A 19237-nucleotide genomic window follows, 5' to 3' on the forward strand; every position below is an offset into this window, starting at 1 on the left:
TTAACAGAATTCCCTTCATCGCAATAGGAGGGGCAGGCACCGCCTGTTCAGCCCCCTCCAACACCAGCATATTATAACCAATGCCTAACCGCCACAAGAGCTCTAACGCTCGCCGCCAACCACTCACAAACCCAACCAGGAACCCAATTTAGTAGCCACCACATCCAGCCAAACATCATTCCCCAAATCGGAGAGGTGCACTATATCTGCCCGGTAAAGGGCCTCAGCCTTAAAATTAATGTCTGGGTGCGAAATCACCAAACCACCCAGCTCCAATACCTTCACGCAAACAGCAGAGTTAATGCGCTTCCTGGCCCTTTCAGCGGCCTCCGGGCGGGAACACCGCGCCAGGTTTGCCTCTGCAACCAGTGAGACCAAATTATTCTCACTGAAGGTAATAAGGCTGCCAATGCCTCCAAATCCCTTTTGGATTGAGGTGCGCAAAGCAAGGCAATCAATAGTTGCCACATCATTTTTTCCCAGCTGCACCACTATGGCCATAGGGTGGGGAGGTCTGAGAGCAGCCGGTGACCAATCAGCGGCATAAACTCTCCCCATGACATTCCGCGTCTGGAAAACCATGACACTTGCACGTGCTGTGGGAGGCCGAGACACGCTCCCCTTGCAGACTGCCTCGCTCTGCTGCCAGCCCAATGAACGATGCTGTGTCCCACTATCCAGACGTGGACCAGCGTGGGATCTACAAGGGTTGAAACAACAAGCATTAGTACCAAACTCAGCATTTTGTTTCGCACATAACCCTTGAAAGCATACGATTTCCATCTCCCCAAATCCTTGATCCTGGTGGCTGAGAAGCCCCAATGGGCTGCCATAGTCGCTGCACCTATGCGAAAGGAATGAGGAGCGAAACCAGAGGCCGAGATCCCACAAGCAGAGATGGCCTTACATATGACTTATGTGAACTGGTGTCGCGCCAAAGGGTGACCATTTTATTGCATGAGTAGGGGGCTGTCCTCAGGAGGTCTCAAGGCCAAGTACTTCCTTGCATCCTTGACCGGGAACGGGCCCACCTCCCCAGTCACTGGGAGGCGGACAACCTCCCCCCGACCCAGCTGGTCAGTTTGTGGAGTTGCGCACTACAAGTCTCAACTCCAAAAGGGAAACACATATATCCCGAAGGAGCAACCCACGAGAACCAGCAACTTCTAGAATCGAGCCAGCCCCCAGGGGAACGAAAAGCCAAATATTTCAGTATACAATAACAGGGCAAGGGCCCACCTTATCTGTGACTGGAAGCCCGATGATGGCAACCCTGCCCACTAGGTCTGACTTAGAGCTCCAGACACTTATGACAAGCTCCAAAGCAGATAAGGAAAAATCCAGAGGCAATAAGCCTCCAAACTCTCAGCCCCGTGCTGGCTCCAATTTCCCCAACCCTCAGTACACCAAAATTACAATGGAATACTGAAAGAAGCCTCGTCTGGAACTAGAACCAGGAGACAAATATTAACTTGTTGCAGATACTGCATAGGTCAAGATTGACCGGCTTCCTGCCTGCAGTCCTGTGAAGGCTGGAGCCTTTACCAACCTTCCGAGACCCTGCGCACGACACACTTTTAGGAGAGTCTCTGAAAAATTAAAGCTTTACTCCAGCAGACATTGCAGCGGACTGAATTCTGATAGTTTTAACAGTGCATCCGATCTGCAGCAGGTGGGCGAATTACTGCAGGTCCTGCTCAGAGAATGGAGGCAAGTTCCTCTGAATGGCCGAGGACTGCCAGCTAAACGCTAAGAAATCAGTCCAGGCCTCCTCATAAGACCTGAAAGCAGAAGGGGAAATGTAAGCTACTCCTCCTCTAAATTATCAATTGTTGCCAAAGCGCCACAGGAGCTCCAGAAAATCCGGCTATAGCTGGGCGTCCAGAGCCCAGGATCTGAAGCTCTCCAACTGAAAACGGGATATAGTGACAGTGAAAACAATAGATGATCCCGTAATAAAACGAGCAGAAACGCAATATTAAACCTTAAGCAGTGCAGCTGGAAAGCACATAAAAGGGGGGCGGAGACTGCCGAAGCATGAGGACCATTTTGCCAGGACCTTCACACTGCCTGGTTATCAGACCAAGACAGACCCGACGGTCCCTGTACTCCTCAGTCCAGATGTGCGCTGACACTACAATGGGGAAAACTCAAGAAAAGTTAGGTCACATGTGATTGCCTTGCCCTGCCAGGCTCAAGGCCACTGTACAGGATGATGAAGAGACCACCTGGCCAAGCAGGAATGGAAGGGGCAGCCTGGAACAACCACCCTGCATGCCAATTTTATTTTATTTATTTATTTATTTTTTAAACTGACCTAGCAATGATAGAATCTGACAAAGCAACATTTGCTATCAGAGGAAGTATTACAAGAATAACGTCCTTCACGGCAAACAGCTTTTCCACAGGCAAGCAGAGGTATGAGCAACGGTATCCAGCTAGCCCCCAAATACGTTAAAGGGGCAGTGGAGCCACTGACCTATCCACTGGGAACACCCAGCTCCTCAGGGAATAAAAGGGGCGTACAGTAAGCCTTAGCAGAGGCTGATGTCACATGAACCAGCCAGTAAGATAATCCAAATAATGGTACCCCCAGTTAAACGAGTCTTGACTCGCAATGTTCAAACCAGAAAGGACTTGAGTGCTGCACAGCCTATAGCGCAACCCATTGGCATCGCCTTATATTGGCATCGCCTTATAAATGTAAGGACCATCCAATTAAAGCCCAACTACTTATAATCTAGAGGGTGAACTGGCAGCAGCCTAACAGCCAATTCAATATCGCATAATGTCAACCAGGCCCTCATCCAATTTGTTGGTAAGCTCAACTGCCTGATCCAAAGATGCATATTTCACGGAACAATTCCAGAGAGTCATTCACTGAGGTGCCTATGGGATGCGATAAATTATAAGGGGGATATATGGGGCTTTCTTAGGGACGATCCCTAAAGGGGATAAATGAAAATAGGAATAGCAGGAGAATCAAGGGGATACCTCCATGCGTCCCAATGAAAGCTGCTTCCTAACCTTCTTACTTGCTACCACAGGTAGCTCTCTGACTGGCTTAGAGTTGCTGTGTTCTGAGCCACTGGCTGAAAAGCCAGAGGAATCCCAAACCTTGGGAAAACCCTTCCCACAAGCACAAAACCACTGACCCATCTAGATAACCTTTTAGCCAGGCTTTCAAGGAAGATATTTTTTATGGAAATATGGGTGAGAGGTATCGAGTTATTGCTTGCTAGTCGCCAGCCCCCACTTGGGCAGAATGCCCTGCCTTGAGTTGCCACCATGACGTGTAGATTTACAGGGCCAACACCGGCCAGAAACCCTAAAAAGTCCCAACAAAGCTGCTGCCGGGCCAGCTTCCTGCATACAGCTTAAGGTTCTATTGCTCAGGGAATTTCCATTTGAAATGTGGAGCTGCGCAAGTGGTCCACATGTCCCCGTCCCTGCGATCCTAGCAAGCTGAGGGGATAATGGCAGCCCTGCATCTAACGTTCCCATAGTGAATTGCAACTTAAAGAATAGTGGGGTGGAAGGGACCCTGAGGATGATCTAGTCCACTCTCCCACAAAATAATAATAATAATAATAATAATAATAATAATAATAATAATGGTGATGATGATCTATTTGTACCCCGCCCATCTGGCTGGGCTTGCTCAGCCACTCTGGGCAGTTTCCAACAAAAGATTAAAATACAGTAATGCAGCAAACATTAAAGGTTTCCCTAAACAGGGCTGCCTTAGATGTCTTCTAAAAGTCTGGTAGTAGACATCTGATGGATTACCGGCACCATACGCTGACCAGCTGAGCTATCCAGGATGGTCCCTAGAGACCCAGGTTTGACATACCTGCAAGGAGGTGTAAGCATCATCCCTGCTCCCCTTTTCCCTGCTCCTGGATCGCCACCTCTGAAGACGCTTCCTTCTGGAAGAAGGCACCTAGGGCATCAGCAAGTCAACCTCTGCAGGAGAAGCAATCTCTGGAGGCATCTGCAAAGGCTCTGTCATAGTCTGCAAAAAACTAAATGTGAGGAACTGGTGAAACCAATGCTTTGTGCACCACATGGGGAAGCTATTCAGGCCGGAAACGCTGCCAGAGGCCATCAAATTCTAGGGCCAAGCGGGCCAAGCCCTAAGATCACCTGCTAGGCCAGACATAAATGTTTCCAATGAGTTAACAAACTCGAGGCAGCCCACCGCCTGTCCAGGTGCCCCTGTTTGCCCTTTAGAGGGAAGCACGCCCTCAAGAAACCCGAACTTCTTTTTGGGAGCAGTATCACAAGTGGGCCGAACTACCATGCAACAGAATAGTCCAAAAGGAGCAGCTTGTTTTGTTATGTGATAACAATGGCTAAGTGGGGGGTATGAACCCTGTCTCCCAGGTCCTAGTCCTGCACTCTAGCCACTAAGCCACAATGGCTCGTCTCTAAAATGGCAGTTGCCACTATCAGGGCAAACAAACTTGAAGAAAATAAACTTGTTCAGAAACAGCATAGTTAAAGAGCATACACAGAGTGCTCACCGGAGGCACGGAGAGCCTCTGGCTCCACTCTGTCTGCCTACGATATACATTAGCCACAAGTGAGCCTGCAAACAGATAAATTCTTATAGAGAAAGTGAGTCACATACCACAGAGACTAACAATTGCTGTACTGCTAACTGTAGCAGGCTTAGGCTTGAATGATATGTGCAGGCCGAGAAGGCCGTGAAGGCCTCCCCGCTTCTGCTCTCTGCCTTTTTTGTCTCATTGCAATATTAAAGGAACTCAATATAGAGCTCCTGCCCAAGGCTAAATTAAAACTCGGCCAACAGCACTGCAATCACCCAAAATAAAGCCAACCTATGAGGATACTATAAACGAAAGTGATTCCAGGTAAGCTGGGAATTTACTGTACTGCTAACTGTAGTAGGCTTAGGCTTGAATGATATGTGCAGGCCGAGAAGGCCGTGAAGGCCTCCATGCTTCTGCTCTCTGCCTTTTTTGTCTCATTGCAATATTAAAGGAACTCAATATAGTGCTCCTGCCCAAGGCTAAATTAAAACTCGGCCAACAGCACTGCATGCAACCAAAATAAAGCCAACCTTTGGGGATACTATAAACAAAGTGATTCTAGCTAGGCTGAGAACAGCCCTGACTAGCCCCACAATTAAACAGGCAAAAATGGGGGAAACCTCTTTGCAAAAGAAAGCCCCTAATGGGGGCTCTCTCCCTATTGGGAAAGGCAAGCCCAGGAGGATTATGCACAGGCAGCGCTCACAGGTACAGGGAGAATCTTCCCACAGGGCAGGGAAAGGGGTGGGGTGGGAAATCAAACAGGAAAAAAGGGGAATTAAATTAATTAAGGGACTAGAGAGGGGAATTAAATTAATTAAGGGACTAGAGAGGATTAAAAAGAAGGGGGGAAATAAAGAAATGTAACCAGACAATGAGAAGATTGCTCCTGATCCGATGCACTCTGCAAAGAGAAAGAGAAACCAGAGTGCACCAATATTTAAAGACTATGGTCCCACCCACTCAATTTGCAACATACAATTTGCCCCAGCAACCCGGTTATCCAATCACAGATGCCAGGCAATAACTATTAACCAGCCTGGCAACAAGAGGCCTGGCCCGGTGGCCCACACCGCAACACGTGCTCTCATTTATTGGAGAACACGCTTTGGCATCCAGAAATTCTCCTTTGTATTTATACCTATTTTCCCTCCTTGCAGTCAGAGGACATCTGTTTGAAGGACAATTGTTGGAACAAAGCAGAAAGTGTCCTGCTCACCAATGCTGTAACTTTCTTTCCTATTCCAAGCATACCATACATTCAAAGCAAACTGGGAATTGCAGTTTGTTAAGTGCGCTGGGAATTGTAGCTCTGTGAAGAGTAAATTACAGTCACTAAGATTCTTTGAGGGAGGCTGTAGCTATTCAGATACTATAAATGCACTTTAAATATGTGGTGTGGGTGAGACTGTAGGAAGGATCACTTTCAGAAATGTTTGCTTGATGTCGTCTGCCCACTTGTGTGCACAGAATTCTGAATTCTTGCTACCCGACATTTGATTAAAGCTAGCAGCAGCAAAACAAGTGACTGGTCAATGGTAATGATGCATAATTACCACTGTCTATACTTTTCTGCATCTCATTTCCTCCTGACCTCACTGCTCACCATTCCTGCTCCCCAACCCCATGTTTAAATATACCTACAACTCAGGACAATACATCATGGATATGATGAAATGGACTGTAGTCCATGAAAAGTAATGCCATAAACTGTGTTCATCTTTAAGGTGCTGCAAGACTTTCTGCTATCTTCTTACAACAGACTAGCATAGCCACCCTTCTGGAAATGCAATCAATCAATAAATATGCAGCTCTGTACTTAAAGTGCAGGGTTTTGTGACCGATTGTAAATGTTCGTATCCCCCCCCCCTTTTTGGTACATGTATTTACACACACAAAAATGCCGATAGCTGGGGGGGGGGGGGAGGAGCACATCTGAGAGTGACAAATAATGAAATTGGACTTTGTATGCATAGAACCATAGAGAAAGTCCTACCCCCTGATCATAGAATCATAGAGTTGGAAGAGACCACAAGGGCCATCAAGTCCAACCCCCTGCCAAGCAGGAAACACCATCAGAGCACTCCTGACATATGGTTGTCAAGCCTCTGCTTAAAGACCTCCAAAGAAGGAGACTCCACCACACTCCTTGGCAGCAAATTCCACTGTCGAACAGCTCTTACTGTCAGGAATTTCTTCCTAATGTTTAGGTGGAATCTTCTTTCTTGTAGTTTGGATCCATTGCTCCGTGTCCGCTTCTCTGGAGCAGCAGAAAACAACCTTTCTCCCTCCTCTATGTGACATCCTTTTATATATTTGAACATGGCTATCATATCACCCCTTAATGTCCTCTCAAACCTTCCGTCATGGCTGCCTTTCGTTTGAAAGCCATTGTTGCGCTCTCTACATGCTATCTTCCTGTTTTCAAAATTTCCAACACAGTCATGGGGACTAGAAAGTTACTCTTGAAACTCCCAAAAGCTAGCACTAGCAGTATTACCAGAGGGAGAGAACCGGATTTTGTGCAAGAACCCAGATTTCATCCTTTTGCTGCAGAAAAACCTTTCAATGGCACTGATAGCTAAGTGGGTAGGTAGCATGTCAAAATAAAACTAAAAAGGAGGAGGAGGAAAATAGGAGAGTGGTGTAGCTGAAACATTTCTTTGTAATAGGTTATCAGAGCTATGATGGAGCGAAAGAGGATGGAAGATTTAAAATACTAAAAATGGCATTTACGAAGGATTGCTGTGTACATGTTGCCAACTCCATTTTCCCACCAGGTGACAAACAGAGATAAACCACATATAAAACTAGGGGCTACACAGAGCGGCAGAGCAAGGCAATCAGGCGTCTGCCAGCCAGGGCAGGACACTCTGTGGGGCCTCCGAGGAGTCTGCTTGCCTCCTCCCTGCAGCTGAGGGTCATGCGGCGGGTGGACCCTTTGAGACAGAAGAGATGCGTGGCACGGGCATGCTGCAGGCCCTGCGGTGAGTGCCACCTGGCATTTTGTCACCCCCCTCAGTGGTGACACCCAGGGCGGCCCGCCCCTATCGTACCCCTCTTCCTCCGCCCCTGGCTACGCAGCCGTGAAATATGTGATCAATTGCCTGCCTTTCACTAGTTGTTATTGTTATGGTTGCATGCCATCCCAACCTGAAAGAGCGTCTCCACCCCCTATCGGTTTGCCCAGACACTGAGGTCCAGCGCCAAGGGCTTTCTGGCAGTTCCCTCTACACAAGACATGAGGTTACAGGGAACCAGGCAGAGGGCCTTTTCGGTAGTGGTGCCTGTCCTGTGGAATGCCCTCCCACCAGATGTCAAGGAGAAAAACAACTACCAGACTTTTGGAAGACATCTGAAGGCAGCCCTGTTTAGGGAAGCTTTTAATGTTTAACAGACTACTGTATTTTAATACTTTGTTGGAAGCCGCCCAGAGTGGCTGGGGAAACCTAGCCAGATGGGCAGGGTATAAATAATAAATTATTATTATATATATTATTATTAACCTCCGAGCTGCATGAGATCCCAGGGGTTTCCAGGCACTTCCCCAGGTTTTTGTTTCCTTGGAATGAGGGAGAACGGAGACTGTGGTCTTTTTAAGATATGTGGTTTATTTACACATATATACAACCTGAGCCTACGACTGAGGGGTTCCCAGCATCAACACCCCAGGAGCACTTTGTTTCTGCCATAGCTGCAGCCTTGGATTCAAACAGAAATCAGACATTGCTCCATCTCTCTCTAGTTTGTTGCTTTGCCTCTGCGTAGCTCACATCACTGCAATTCTCTGCCCTGTCTGTAGAGGGAGGGGAGTCGCCATCCATTTGCCATCTAGCGCCGAACCCCTTAATCCTCCATCACCTCACCAGGAAGCTGTCTTGGCTATTCCGGGAATTAGGGGTCTTGCTGGATCCAGGGATTAGAGGGGTCTGGCATACAGTTTAACATAGGGTTACCAGACGTGCCCGGTTCCCAGGGACAGTCCCCAGATTCAGTGGCGTAGCGTGGGTTGTCAGCACCCGGGGCAAGGCAAGTAATTTGCGCCCCCTAACCCTAACCCCCAGATGTTGCGCCCGCTGCGGCCGGCCCCCCCTGCACCCCCCACGCTACGCCACTGCCCAGGATTGCAAATCTGTCCCCAGGAAACGTGGCAGCGGCAGCCTCAGCAGCCCGGAGCCAGCCTGGTAGCACAGTTGGCTCTGGCTGGCTTCAGGAGGTGCTCGCTGCCGCCACCACTGCCGAAGGGGAACCGGGGATGTCCGGTGGTACAGATCTCCTGCCCCCTTTGTTTGACAGATTGGGGGTGGCTCGGGAGTCGTGGGCAGACAGCTGTTGCCCAGGAGGGGTGCAAGGCGCACGGTTTCTCTGCCAGGCAAGATGCAAAGCCCTTCTTTCGCACCCTGTGAAACATAGATGCACAGGTTTTTTTTAAAAAAACTGGGCAACGGCAGCCTGTCCACAACTCCCAAGCTTCCCCCGATCAGTTGCCTATAGTAACCATAGTTTAACACACCAAACTCATATCATCATTCCATGTTTTTCATTTATGATATGCTTCTCTGGGCTAATTAGAAATTTTAGCCTGAGAAAGTGTGTTTTAGCCCATGAACGAAAACGTGTGTGGTTCAGATCTGGGTTTCCTCCATTCAAGGCTGGCATTTAAATCACTGCACCCCATTGGCAAATCAAACCATTGGTCTATCTAGGTCACTATTGTCCCTACACTGACCCTCAGCAGCTCTCAAGCAGGGAATCTTTCCCAGTCGTACCTGGAGACGTCGGGGATTGAACCTGGAACCTTCTGCTCGCGAAGCAATTGCTCTTCCACAGAGCTATCACCCTTCTTCCCCTAAATGCCAGTTCAGGTATTATGCTGAAGCAACCCTCCAAGTGTTCCCCCCAACAGGCCCAGTCAATCAGGGCATACTTATATATGACATGTTTACAGACATGTATTTATATTAGGGGAAACTACTCCTGGCTTTAATTAAGCTTTGTATCTAGAATGCAGGCTTATTAAACATGCAAATTGCTTTATCCAGGGATTGGGAAGCTGAGCAGCATCAGGACTGCAGCGAGCACAGAGGGGAAATGGAACCATCTTATGGTTCTCGGCAAAAACATTCCTGCCACGCTAGCATTTGCAGTGAGAAGAAATCCCTGCAACAGCACAGTCAGGGCAGAGCCCACCATCATTTTCCTGCACACTCAGGAGCTTGGGGAATTGCCTTGTAGTGAATTAAACCATTGGCCCATCCAGTTCAATATTGTTGGCACTGACTGGGAGAAATTCCCCAGGGTTTCTGGCAAGGGACATTCCCCTAGAGAGCTCAGTCGGTAGAACACGGGGCTCTTAATCCCAGGGCCGCAGGTTCAAATGCCACGTTGGGTGAAAGATTCTTGCAGTGCCGGGGGTTGGACTAGATGATCCTCGTGGCCCCTTACAACTCTAAAATTCAATGATTCTATCTGCAGATGTGGAGGATAGAATCTGGGACCCTCTGCATGCAAGACAGGTGCTCTATCACGTACCCCACAAGTGTCCCGTTTTAAGCGAGACATGCTGAATCACAGAAGACTCATTGGATCCTGGAATGTCCCATTTTTGGGATCCGGTGAAACAGAAGATGCTCACTCTGGTGTGAGTCATCAGGGTCAGAGTGCTGAGACAGAAGGGGCTCTGGTGCGATCCTGCTGCCCACTGCTGAAGCACTAGACCGGAAGCCGCGCCCCTCCTGGCATCCCAATTTTGGGGATGAAAACAAGGCTAAAGTGCCTCCCTGCACACAAAAATCCACTCTATTCTTCTCCTGCCCAGGTTCTATCAGCCAAAAAATATGCCATTTTTAAGTTGCTAGCCTAGTGGAAGGAAGCATTCACTTTTAAAATGTCCATCTTAATCCATTAGCGTGTGGTTGTCTAAGGCCAAAGAAATCACTTCCATTAGCCCAAGTCTCTCCTACCTTTCTCTCATCCCCTTTCATGGCTGCTCACAGCGGTAAGTCTGGGAAAAGCAGGTAGATAAAGCTGGCCATTAACATAAGTAGCTAATCTGCACGTAACAACAAGGCTTTTAATAGGAAAGTTCAGTGGGGAAACATCAGCAGATGCACTTAAAAGAATGTGTCCTCGCCTGTTTCTTTCATTTGCCTTAGATCACATAACACAAGCGAAAATAGTGTGTTAGTCTTATGCAGCAAAAAGAATGATGGTGGGTGGAATTCAACATGGTGCCAGGCAAAAGGATCCCTCCTCACCTGCCGTCCCTTGTCCCACCTGGTGTTCTGGGGGTTCCCCCAACACACACAGGGAAATTGGGGGCATGGGGAGGAAATGAGAGAGGGAAAGGACACTGACAAACTGGAACGTGTCCAGAGGAGGGCAACCAAAATGGTCAAAGGCCTGGAAACGATGCCTTATGAGGAACGGCTAAGGGAGCTGGGCATGTTTAGCCTGGAGAAGAGGAGGTTAAGGGGTGATATGATAGCCATGTTCAAATATATAAAAGGATGTCACATAGAGGAGGGAGAAAGGTTGTTTTCTGCTGCTCCAGAGAAACGACACAGAGCAATGGATCCAAACTACAAGAAAGAAGATTCCACCTAAACATTAGGAAGAACTTCCTGCCAGTAAGAGCTGTTCGACAGTGGAATTTGCTGCCAAGGAGTGTGGTGGAGTCTCCTTCTTTGGAGGTCTTTAAGCGGAGGCTTGACAACCATATGTCAGGAGTGCTCTGATGGTGTTTCCTGCTTGGCAGGGGGTTGGACTCGATGGCCCTTGTGGTCTCTTCCAACTCTATGATTCTATGATTCTATGAAAGTCCCATTGTGTAAGTGGAAGTTCCCACTCAGGGCTTTTGCCGATGGAGCTCACTAGGTTAATACCACCCAGAGAGTCCTACGGAAACTTAAAAACCAACATTATGTATTATCGTGAAAGCTTTTGTGGGTTACAGTTCTCTTCATCAGATGCACGATGTGTTTTCCTGAGCTGCAGATATATATGTGGAATGCACTCCCTGCTGAAATGCAAGAGACCACCATCTGTATGGGCATTCTGTGGGCTTTTGAAAACACACCTGTTTACACAGGCGTTCCCTTGATCTAGCCACTCCCCTGTTTTACTTGCCGTTCTATTTTCATGGGATTGTTTTATTGTACATTTTTAAATATGGATGTTTATGCCAACGTAACTCCCTCATCCTGGCTCAACCTGGGCTACGCTGGTAGAATTTAAGCCAATGGAATTTACACCTGCATAAGTCCCCAAAAGGGTTGCATTCTGGAAGCAAGACAGGGCAGAAAAACCCAAGCATTTCCTTATTTTTAACTGCAAAATCTCTTTGACGACCTGTGATGGCAAGGATCATCATGGCCCAAGATAAACTCAAATGGCTGCACTAATATTCATTTCATTTAGCACGATGCATTTCAGCACATGAGATAATGAACGAATTGATGGAGCGTCAAAAAAAACAAAACCCACCTTCAAATATTAATACATGATATGTAGCAGGTTGAGAGACTAAAAGCCTTTTTATGCTTTTCACACTAATGATATAACTAGCATCGCTTTTATGCAAATGCATTGATCATTTTTTCTTTTTAAAGTACAAAACATGTTCCAGAAATTCTGAGATTACTGCATAGCAGACTAAAACAGCTCTTCTTTTAAGCCATTTGTTCTGTCCAGATGATCGTGCAAACGTTCTGTCCAGATGATCGTGCTAATATGCCCCAGATGCTCTTGGTGGGTTTACACTCCCTCTGAAGGAGTGGGTATGTAGCTTGGAGGGAACTTCTGGGTCCTTTGCTGTCGGCTGAGGTTCAGGTGGCCTCAGTAGTGCAGCGTGCCTTCAATCACCTACAGCTGCTGGCCCAGATGTGCCCCCATCTGGGCAGGGATAGCCTAACTTGTCATCTATGCTCTGGTAACCTCTAGCTTACATTACTGCACCACAATAAATGCGGGGATGCCTCTGAGTAACAGCATAGCTGTCAACCTTCCCTTTTTTTTTGGTGGGAAATTCCCCTATTCCAGCGCCGTTTCCCACTGCTATCCCGGATTGTTAGATATCCCGTAGACTGTCCCGAGGACAGGTGAGGCTGCTGATCCCTTATTTTCAAATCTGAAAGTTGACAGCTATGGAGTACAGTTCAGAAACTGGTGCAGAATTCAGCAGCCAGCTTGCTCACCAGGGCAAGATGATTTGTGCAGATTACGCTGATCCTGGCCCGACTGCACTGGCTGCCAATTAGTTTCCAGGCCCAATTCAAAGTGCTGGTTTTGAACTATAAAGCCTTAAACAGCACAGGGCTGCAATAATTCAAGAACCATATGAACCAACCCAGAGCCTGCAATCATCATCTGAGGCCCTTCTTCATGTCCTTCGTAAACTTCTCCTTCTTTCAGAATTTTGAACGGCTGACCTGAAATTTCTCAGAATTTTTTCCTGATAATGTTGAATCCCCTCCCAGTACAAGGCCTGTGGGTGCAATGATACCCTTGAGCTCTTCTGTTGTTGCCCCCAAAGCCTCTCAGCTACCCCACTCACTGCCCCATTAACCATGAGATGAAGAAGTTACCCTTTTCTCCCTTGAGAAGTACATATTGCTGAAGGAGGAAGTTGGAAGAGAGACACTCTGCCCCACTTCCTCTTTTGGCTCTATGTGCTTTTCAAGGTTCAGACTCCTACTACTGGGTCTGACTTTAATACAGATCACTTGGGAAAGTGAAGTGTGTGCCTGCTTGCTTCCTCTTGCTGTGCCTTTGGTGGGGTTGGTCCAGGAAAGACAGGTGAGAAGTGGTACCCACAGAACCTGCTCCAAAATCCAAGTGCGCCCATGTGCCTAAAAAGGTTGGTGATCTAAAGAAAACAACTGCCTGTTCTCCCTTTACAGGTGTCCTACAGAGCTCAGCAAGGAGACACCAAGCAAGCCGTGTTCAAGATGGCGATGGTGTGGGTATTAGCCTTCCTGCTCTATGGACCTGCGATTATCAGCTGGGAGTACATATCCGGCCGAAGCATCATACCCGATGGGGAATGCTACGCTGAGTTTTTCTACAACTGGTATTTCCTCATCACAGCCTCCACCATCGAGTTTTTCACCCCATTCATCAGCGTGGCCTTTTTCAACTTGAGCATTTACCTGAACATCCAGAGGCGCACCAAAGCCCGCTTGGATGTGGTGCATGAGGCTCAGAACCAGAACTTTGTGGAGGAGATCGAAATGAGCCCTGAAGCCCAGCTCTCCATGAAATGCTGCAAGTGGGAGCAGAGAGATCTGGCAGAAACTCTGGGTGTCCCAAAATGGGACGCCCAAGAAGAAAGCAGCAAAGAGAGTACGAATGTCAAGTATTCGAGCACAGAGAGCTCTGGGTTTACCGGCAGCAAAGCAAAGCTTTTCATCAAAAAGAACTACAAACACTCAACATCTACTCTTTCTCTAGAGAAACGGATGAAGGTGGCTTCCCAGAACATGAGCCAACGTTTTAGGCTCACCAGAGACAAGAAAGTAGCCAAATCTCTGGCCGTTATAGTGGGGATTTTTGGACTCTGCTGGGCACCGTACACACTTCTCATGATTATCCGAGCTGCATGTCACGGTCACTGTGTCCCCGAGTACTGGTATGAGACCTCCTTCTGGCTTCTGTGGGTCAATTCTGCCATCAACCCTGTCCTTTACCCTCTCTGCCACCACAGCTTCCGGAGAGCTTTTGTTAAACTCTTGTGCCCCAAGAAACTCAAGATCCAACCTCACAGTTCCCTCCAGAAATGCTGGAAGTAACTAGTTTCAATTCATTGTAGGCTAGAAAGGATACTTTCTGCCATATTGCTCTGCAGGAGTTTGCTTCTTTTGAGAGGTGTTGCTTTTGAGAGGTGTTGAGCTGTTGTCCAGCGCTAGGAACCTACCAGGGTTATATACCCTGTAGGACAGGGATGGGTAACCTGTGGCACCTAAGGATGGTGAGGAAATTTGATTCCGGTTACATTTAAAGGCAAACCTAGACCACACTTTCCAAAGCAATAGGAGAACTGAAACGCAGCCACCATTTAAAATTCACTTCTGCAAATGACAGTTCATGCAAAGATACATTGAGTAGGAGAAATTCATGCTAAAATGCTGATAACTTTTCATTAAGATTTTTTTAAAGAAACAATTCACAGGTTGCTGCAAAATTGTGGAAAACTGAATTTAAGATTGGGGGGAAATTAGAAATTGAGGGAACTGAAATGGACAGGTCCATTCATCCTAGTGGCACTCCAGATATTTTTGGATTACAGCGCATAGGAACATAGGAAGTTGCCGTACACAAAGTCAAAATATTGGTGCAAATAGCTCCGTATCTGCTGCACTGACCAGGTAGCACTGTCTCCCTGCTATACCTGGGGGTTGAACTTCGGATCCTGTGCCTGTAAAGCATGGATGATGCCACTGAGCTGTTTTCCTCCCCTTCATGGCCAATCAAGTATTTGAATCTTAGCTTTGCCCAGCCTCACTGGCACTAGCCTTGTCTTTTGTATGTGCCCAGGAAGTTGAGTCTAACTCCAGCACAGATGAGGGGCAGCCTCATCCACTAAACCATATATATATATATATATATATATATATATATATATATCCAACTTTCAAGAAAGATTCCCCATGCAGAGGTTTCATTTCAAAAAGGCTTATGAAGGGCGACAAGCGAAATATGATTTAAAACCATTTAAATCAGCCGTGCCATACTCCTACTATAGAGACATCGCGCAAACAGCAAACAACCCAAGATAAACTAAACATACAGTAGCCGGACCATGGGCAGATTTCTGCAGCTCTAGGAGCCAACGCCTAGGGGCCAAGCTGAATATCTTAGGCTGGCCCCCCCTTCAGGAGCATTTTGCCACTGCAGAATGAACCAAACAAGAAGCAGACCCATGATGTGTGGTGAACTAGTTGCTGGACCACACCACTTCAGACAGCACTTGGGAAAATCACGTTAGAAAGCTTCTCCACCCCCCTACACAAAACTCCCAGGCAGTGATGGTTTAGGCCTCTTGCTGCTGATTACTTTCCCCCAATTGCTTCTCCATCCGCCCCCTTTAGGGTGCCAGACCCATGTTTGAAAAAGGAGCCACAGGAAAAAAGGGGCTTGCTTACTGTAATGGTTCTATCAGCGCCATACCTGGGTGGGTTGCCTGAGTGAACCCTTTCTGTCTGGACAGCCACTCGCCCGTGGCTGTCTCAATCGCTGGCAGAATCCATCAGTGGGCGTTTCTTGAACTTCTTCCAGCATAAAAGTTCTTTGACGCCTAGTCGCCGCCTACTCTCCCTGCGCGGAAGCCTTCTGCGCAGGGAGGGTGTGGGCATCGGAGGACCCGTGCTCTCCCCGCTGGTGCCCGGTGAGGAGTCTTGGAGCCACCTCGCCGATTCCCCCATCTGCCCCCCTTCTCCACTGGTGCTACGCTGATTTCCTTCCCCAGAAGGTGTGCTGCTTCTCTCCCTCCCGGGACGCTCTCCGGAATCCCTCTGGAGCCCTCCCTCTCCTTCTGGCTCCGATGGCAGTTCCCTGACACTTACCTTATTTTTGTTTGTTTTACAAAAAAAGGGGGTGATTTGCACATACATAAAATCTAAAGAAAAAGTATAGGCCACATTTTCATACACACACACACACACACACAGAGAGAGAGAGAGAGAGAGAGAGAGAGTATATACACCACGGCAGCATGCAGCATACAAAACCACAATAACGTCAATAAAAATATCAATGAAAATTGGTTGGGAAAAGGAAATTTGTGTTTCAAAGACCTTTCTGAATAATCCAGGGGAGATTTCCACAGGGAGTTCACCACACTAAAGGTTCACTCAGAAGACTGACTGAATCTTTTGAGAAGCCTTTAAAAAACAACAACACACTACCAAATGGTTATTTAAAATGTGAAATATTGCATAACGGCAATGTTAAAGATTTCCAAAGAAGCACCCACATTTTGGCCTTCTAAACTGTCCTGAAAGTTCAAGACACATAAGAAAAAAAGAAAATCTGTATGATTTTTTTAAAATAGGGGCTAATAGGTCTTCAATAAAGGTAATAACACTTAGCATATGTTTTCATATTAATGTTAAAAGCATTCCACAGACATTAGTTCAGGCATCATTACAATAACCCTGGAAGATAGGCAAATTTTATTATCCCTGCAGGTGACAAAGCCTCCATTTTGCACATGGGATGATATGGACTGAAGTTGAAAATTGACAACTCCAGCCCTTAGTCATCCTGTTAACAATGTGTGCACGTTTTCAAACTGGGCCAGTTCTGAAAGCAACGTTCTTTGCTAAGCACATCAATACTGAAGGATAAAAGAGAGATGTTTTTCCTTCTGGATGCGAGTCTAAGAATTTTGTTGCACGGCCTGCTTCTTATACATGAATGGGAAAGGAGCACGAACGAAAGAGCACCAATTACAGATTCATGATACTTACCATCTGGGGTGGGGGAAATGACAGTTCTCATTTGTCAACATTAATAAGCGTTTTCCCAATCTCAGGGTGCATTTTCACTCTGGCAAGTCTGCTTTGATCAGCGGCAACCGTGAGCTTGTTTCCGTAATGGTTACATTTCAAAGCAGACGTTTTTCACAAAGGAGACGCAGGGACAGAGAAAGGAGGATAGGAAACTGCTTGATTTCAGGTCGGACCACTGGCCCATCTAGTGACCCTACAGGGTTTCAGGCAGGGGAGATTTCCAGACCTACATGGAAACATCAGAGAGTGGATTTGGTTCCTGCTGATGCTCAACCACAGGCATAGGCAAACTCTGGCCCTCCAGATGTTTGGGACTACAATTCCCATCGTCCCTAGCTAACAGGACCATTGGTCAGGGATGATGGGAATTGTAGTCCCAAACATCTGGAGGGCCGGAGTTTGCCTATGCCTGCTCTACTACTTAGGTATGGCCTTGCAACAGCATCGTCCAGAGGCCCTTGCAGAATATTGTGGCAAAGAAGGGATGGAAGAGGAATAAGTAAGAGTCCGTGTCCTCCTTCAACACCCTATGTGCCTTTATAACCCAGGCCCAATCTGTGATGTACATTTAACACTGTATCATGCCACTTAACCACTTAAAGTCTGTGGTTTCTCCCAAAGAATCCTGGGAAATGATGTTTGTCAAGAGTATTGAGAGTATTGTCAAGAGTGTGCTGAGAGTATTTAGGAGATCCCTATTCCCCTCACAGTGGCAGAGCTACCATTCCCAGGCTGGTTTAACAAGCAGGAAACTCTGGGAATGGTAGCTCTGTGAGGAGGCTGGGGGGGGGGGTCTCCTAACAACTCTCAGCACTCTTAGCAAGAGACAGTCCCTGGGAATCTTTGGAAGAAGCCACGGCTGTTTGGAATTGTATGGCACTGCTTTAAATGTATAGTCCGGATGGGGACCCAGACTCATCCGATAGCAAAGACTAGGAGGGGGTGGTTGCAGTTGAATGAGGGTTGCCTGGCAAATAGGATCTCAGCTCTGCTTCCTGGGATTGAATTGATCAAGTGTGAGCTTATCTATGGGGCTGAGCTAAAGCAAAAAACATCACTGGCAATGCAAGATACTGAGTCAATTCTCCCACCAGCACACCAGCCAAGGTCTGTTGCTCAGACCAGGCCAGCTGATACTATGAGGAAATGATCTACTACTATTTGCATAAATTCAGATAGCCCAATTTCCCCCTTGAATGTGGGCATTTGCAATCACCCGTCTGTCTTGGGAGACAATGGAGGAGTGTGCCTTTCGGGGTGAGGTCAAGCTGTTGGGGGGTTGCAGCGCCTGCTGTGGCTGCGAAGACCGATGCAGGAGAGACATGTTTTGTTGCAGCCAGGGCAGAGGAAGGCATCCGGTTGTGCTGCTGCAGATGGCCTTTCTTCCCTCTGCAATCACCAAGTGACGGGAATTACGCAGAACGCTTTTATCCGAGGGGGTTGCAGTAAGGGATGAACCGGCACGCCTTGACAAGTTACAAAAATCTACCTTGTCTAACAAGTGGTGGAACATAGGAGCCTAGGAAGAAGCTGCCTTATAGACAATAAGACCATTGGTGCCTCCAGCTCAGTGTCATATACACAGAATGGCAGAAGATACTGGGGGTTTAAGGCAGAAGTTTCATTCAGTCCTACCTGGAGATAGCAAAGATTGAACCTGGAATCTCCTGCATGCAGAGCAGACTATCTGCCACTGAGCCAAGGCCCTCCTCCTGGAGGCTGCAGAGTCTAAGGCTGTTTACACACTCCTGTTTACTCTGTTTCCAGGGCGCCCCCACTGCTGGTTTAAGTAAGCGGTGTACACATGGCATTGGACACAACCTAAACATCTCCTGTGGTTTCTTCAGTATTTTGATGTGTCTCTCTCCAAAGCAACTTCTGTCCGGTTTGAAAACATAAGGCATACAAAGACACCTGCACATCACTATGCTCAGCCAGGGGGCTGATGCGTACAACCGCACGCAAATGCGATTTGCCACGCAGCACAGGGGCGAGGGGAGGAACAACTTTGCTGCGTTGCAAGCCAGCAATGTGTACACAGTCTAATTCTCACTCGATCGCTTGAGGCAACAGAATTCCACTTGATTCCCCAACCAGTCGGTGATGGAAAGTCAATGTTTGTTGAAGCAAAATAAATTAGTTATCTGACTCCGCTCTCTGTACATTGAGCTG

The 19237-nt window shown here is 47.4% G+C and overlaps 1 protein-coding gene across 1 annotated transcript in view; it reads left to right on the forward strand.

The window, feature by feature from the left end:
• HRH3 (histamine receptor H3) overlaps positions 1 to 14702 on the forward strand; it is a 31168-nt gene extending 16466 nt beyond the window's left edge. Inside the window, exon 3 of the mRNA XM_083447530.1 lies at positions 13457 to 14702. Coding sequence (XP_083303656.1) covers positions 13457 to 14344 — 888 coding nt within the window. The 3' untranslated portion in view covers positions 14345 to 14702. The remainder of the gene's footprint in view (positions 1 to 13456) is intronic.
• Positions 14703 to 19237: the final 4535 nt, after the last annotated feature.

This window comes from Podarcis tiliguerta, assembly GCF_965153285.1.
Source record: "Podarcis tiliguerta genome assembly, chromosome: 6".
NCBI classification, from domain to species: Eukaryota; Metazoa; Chordata; class Lepidosauria; order Squamata; family Lacertidae; genus Podarcis; species Podarcis tiliguerta.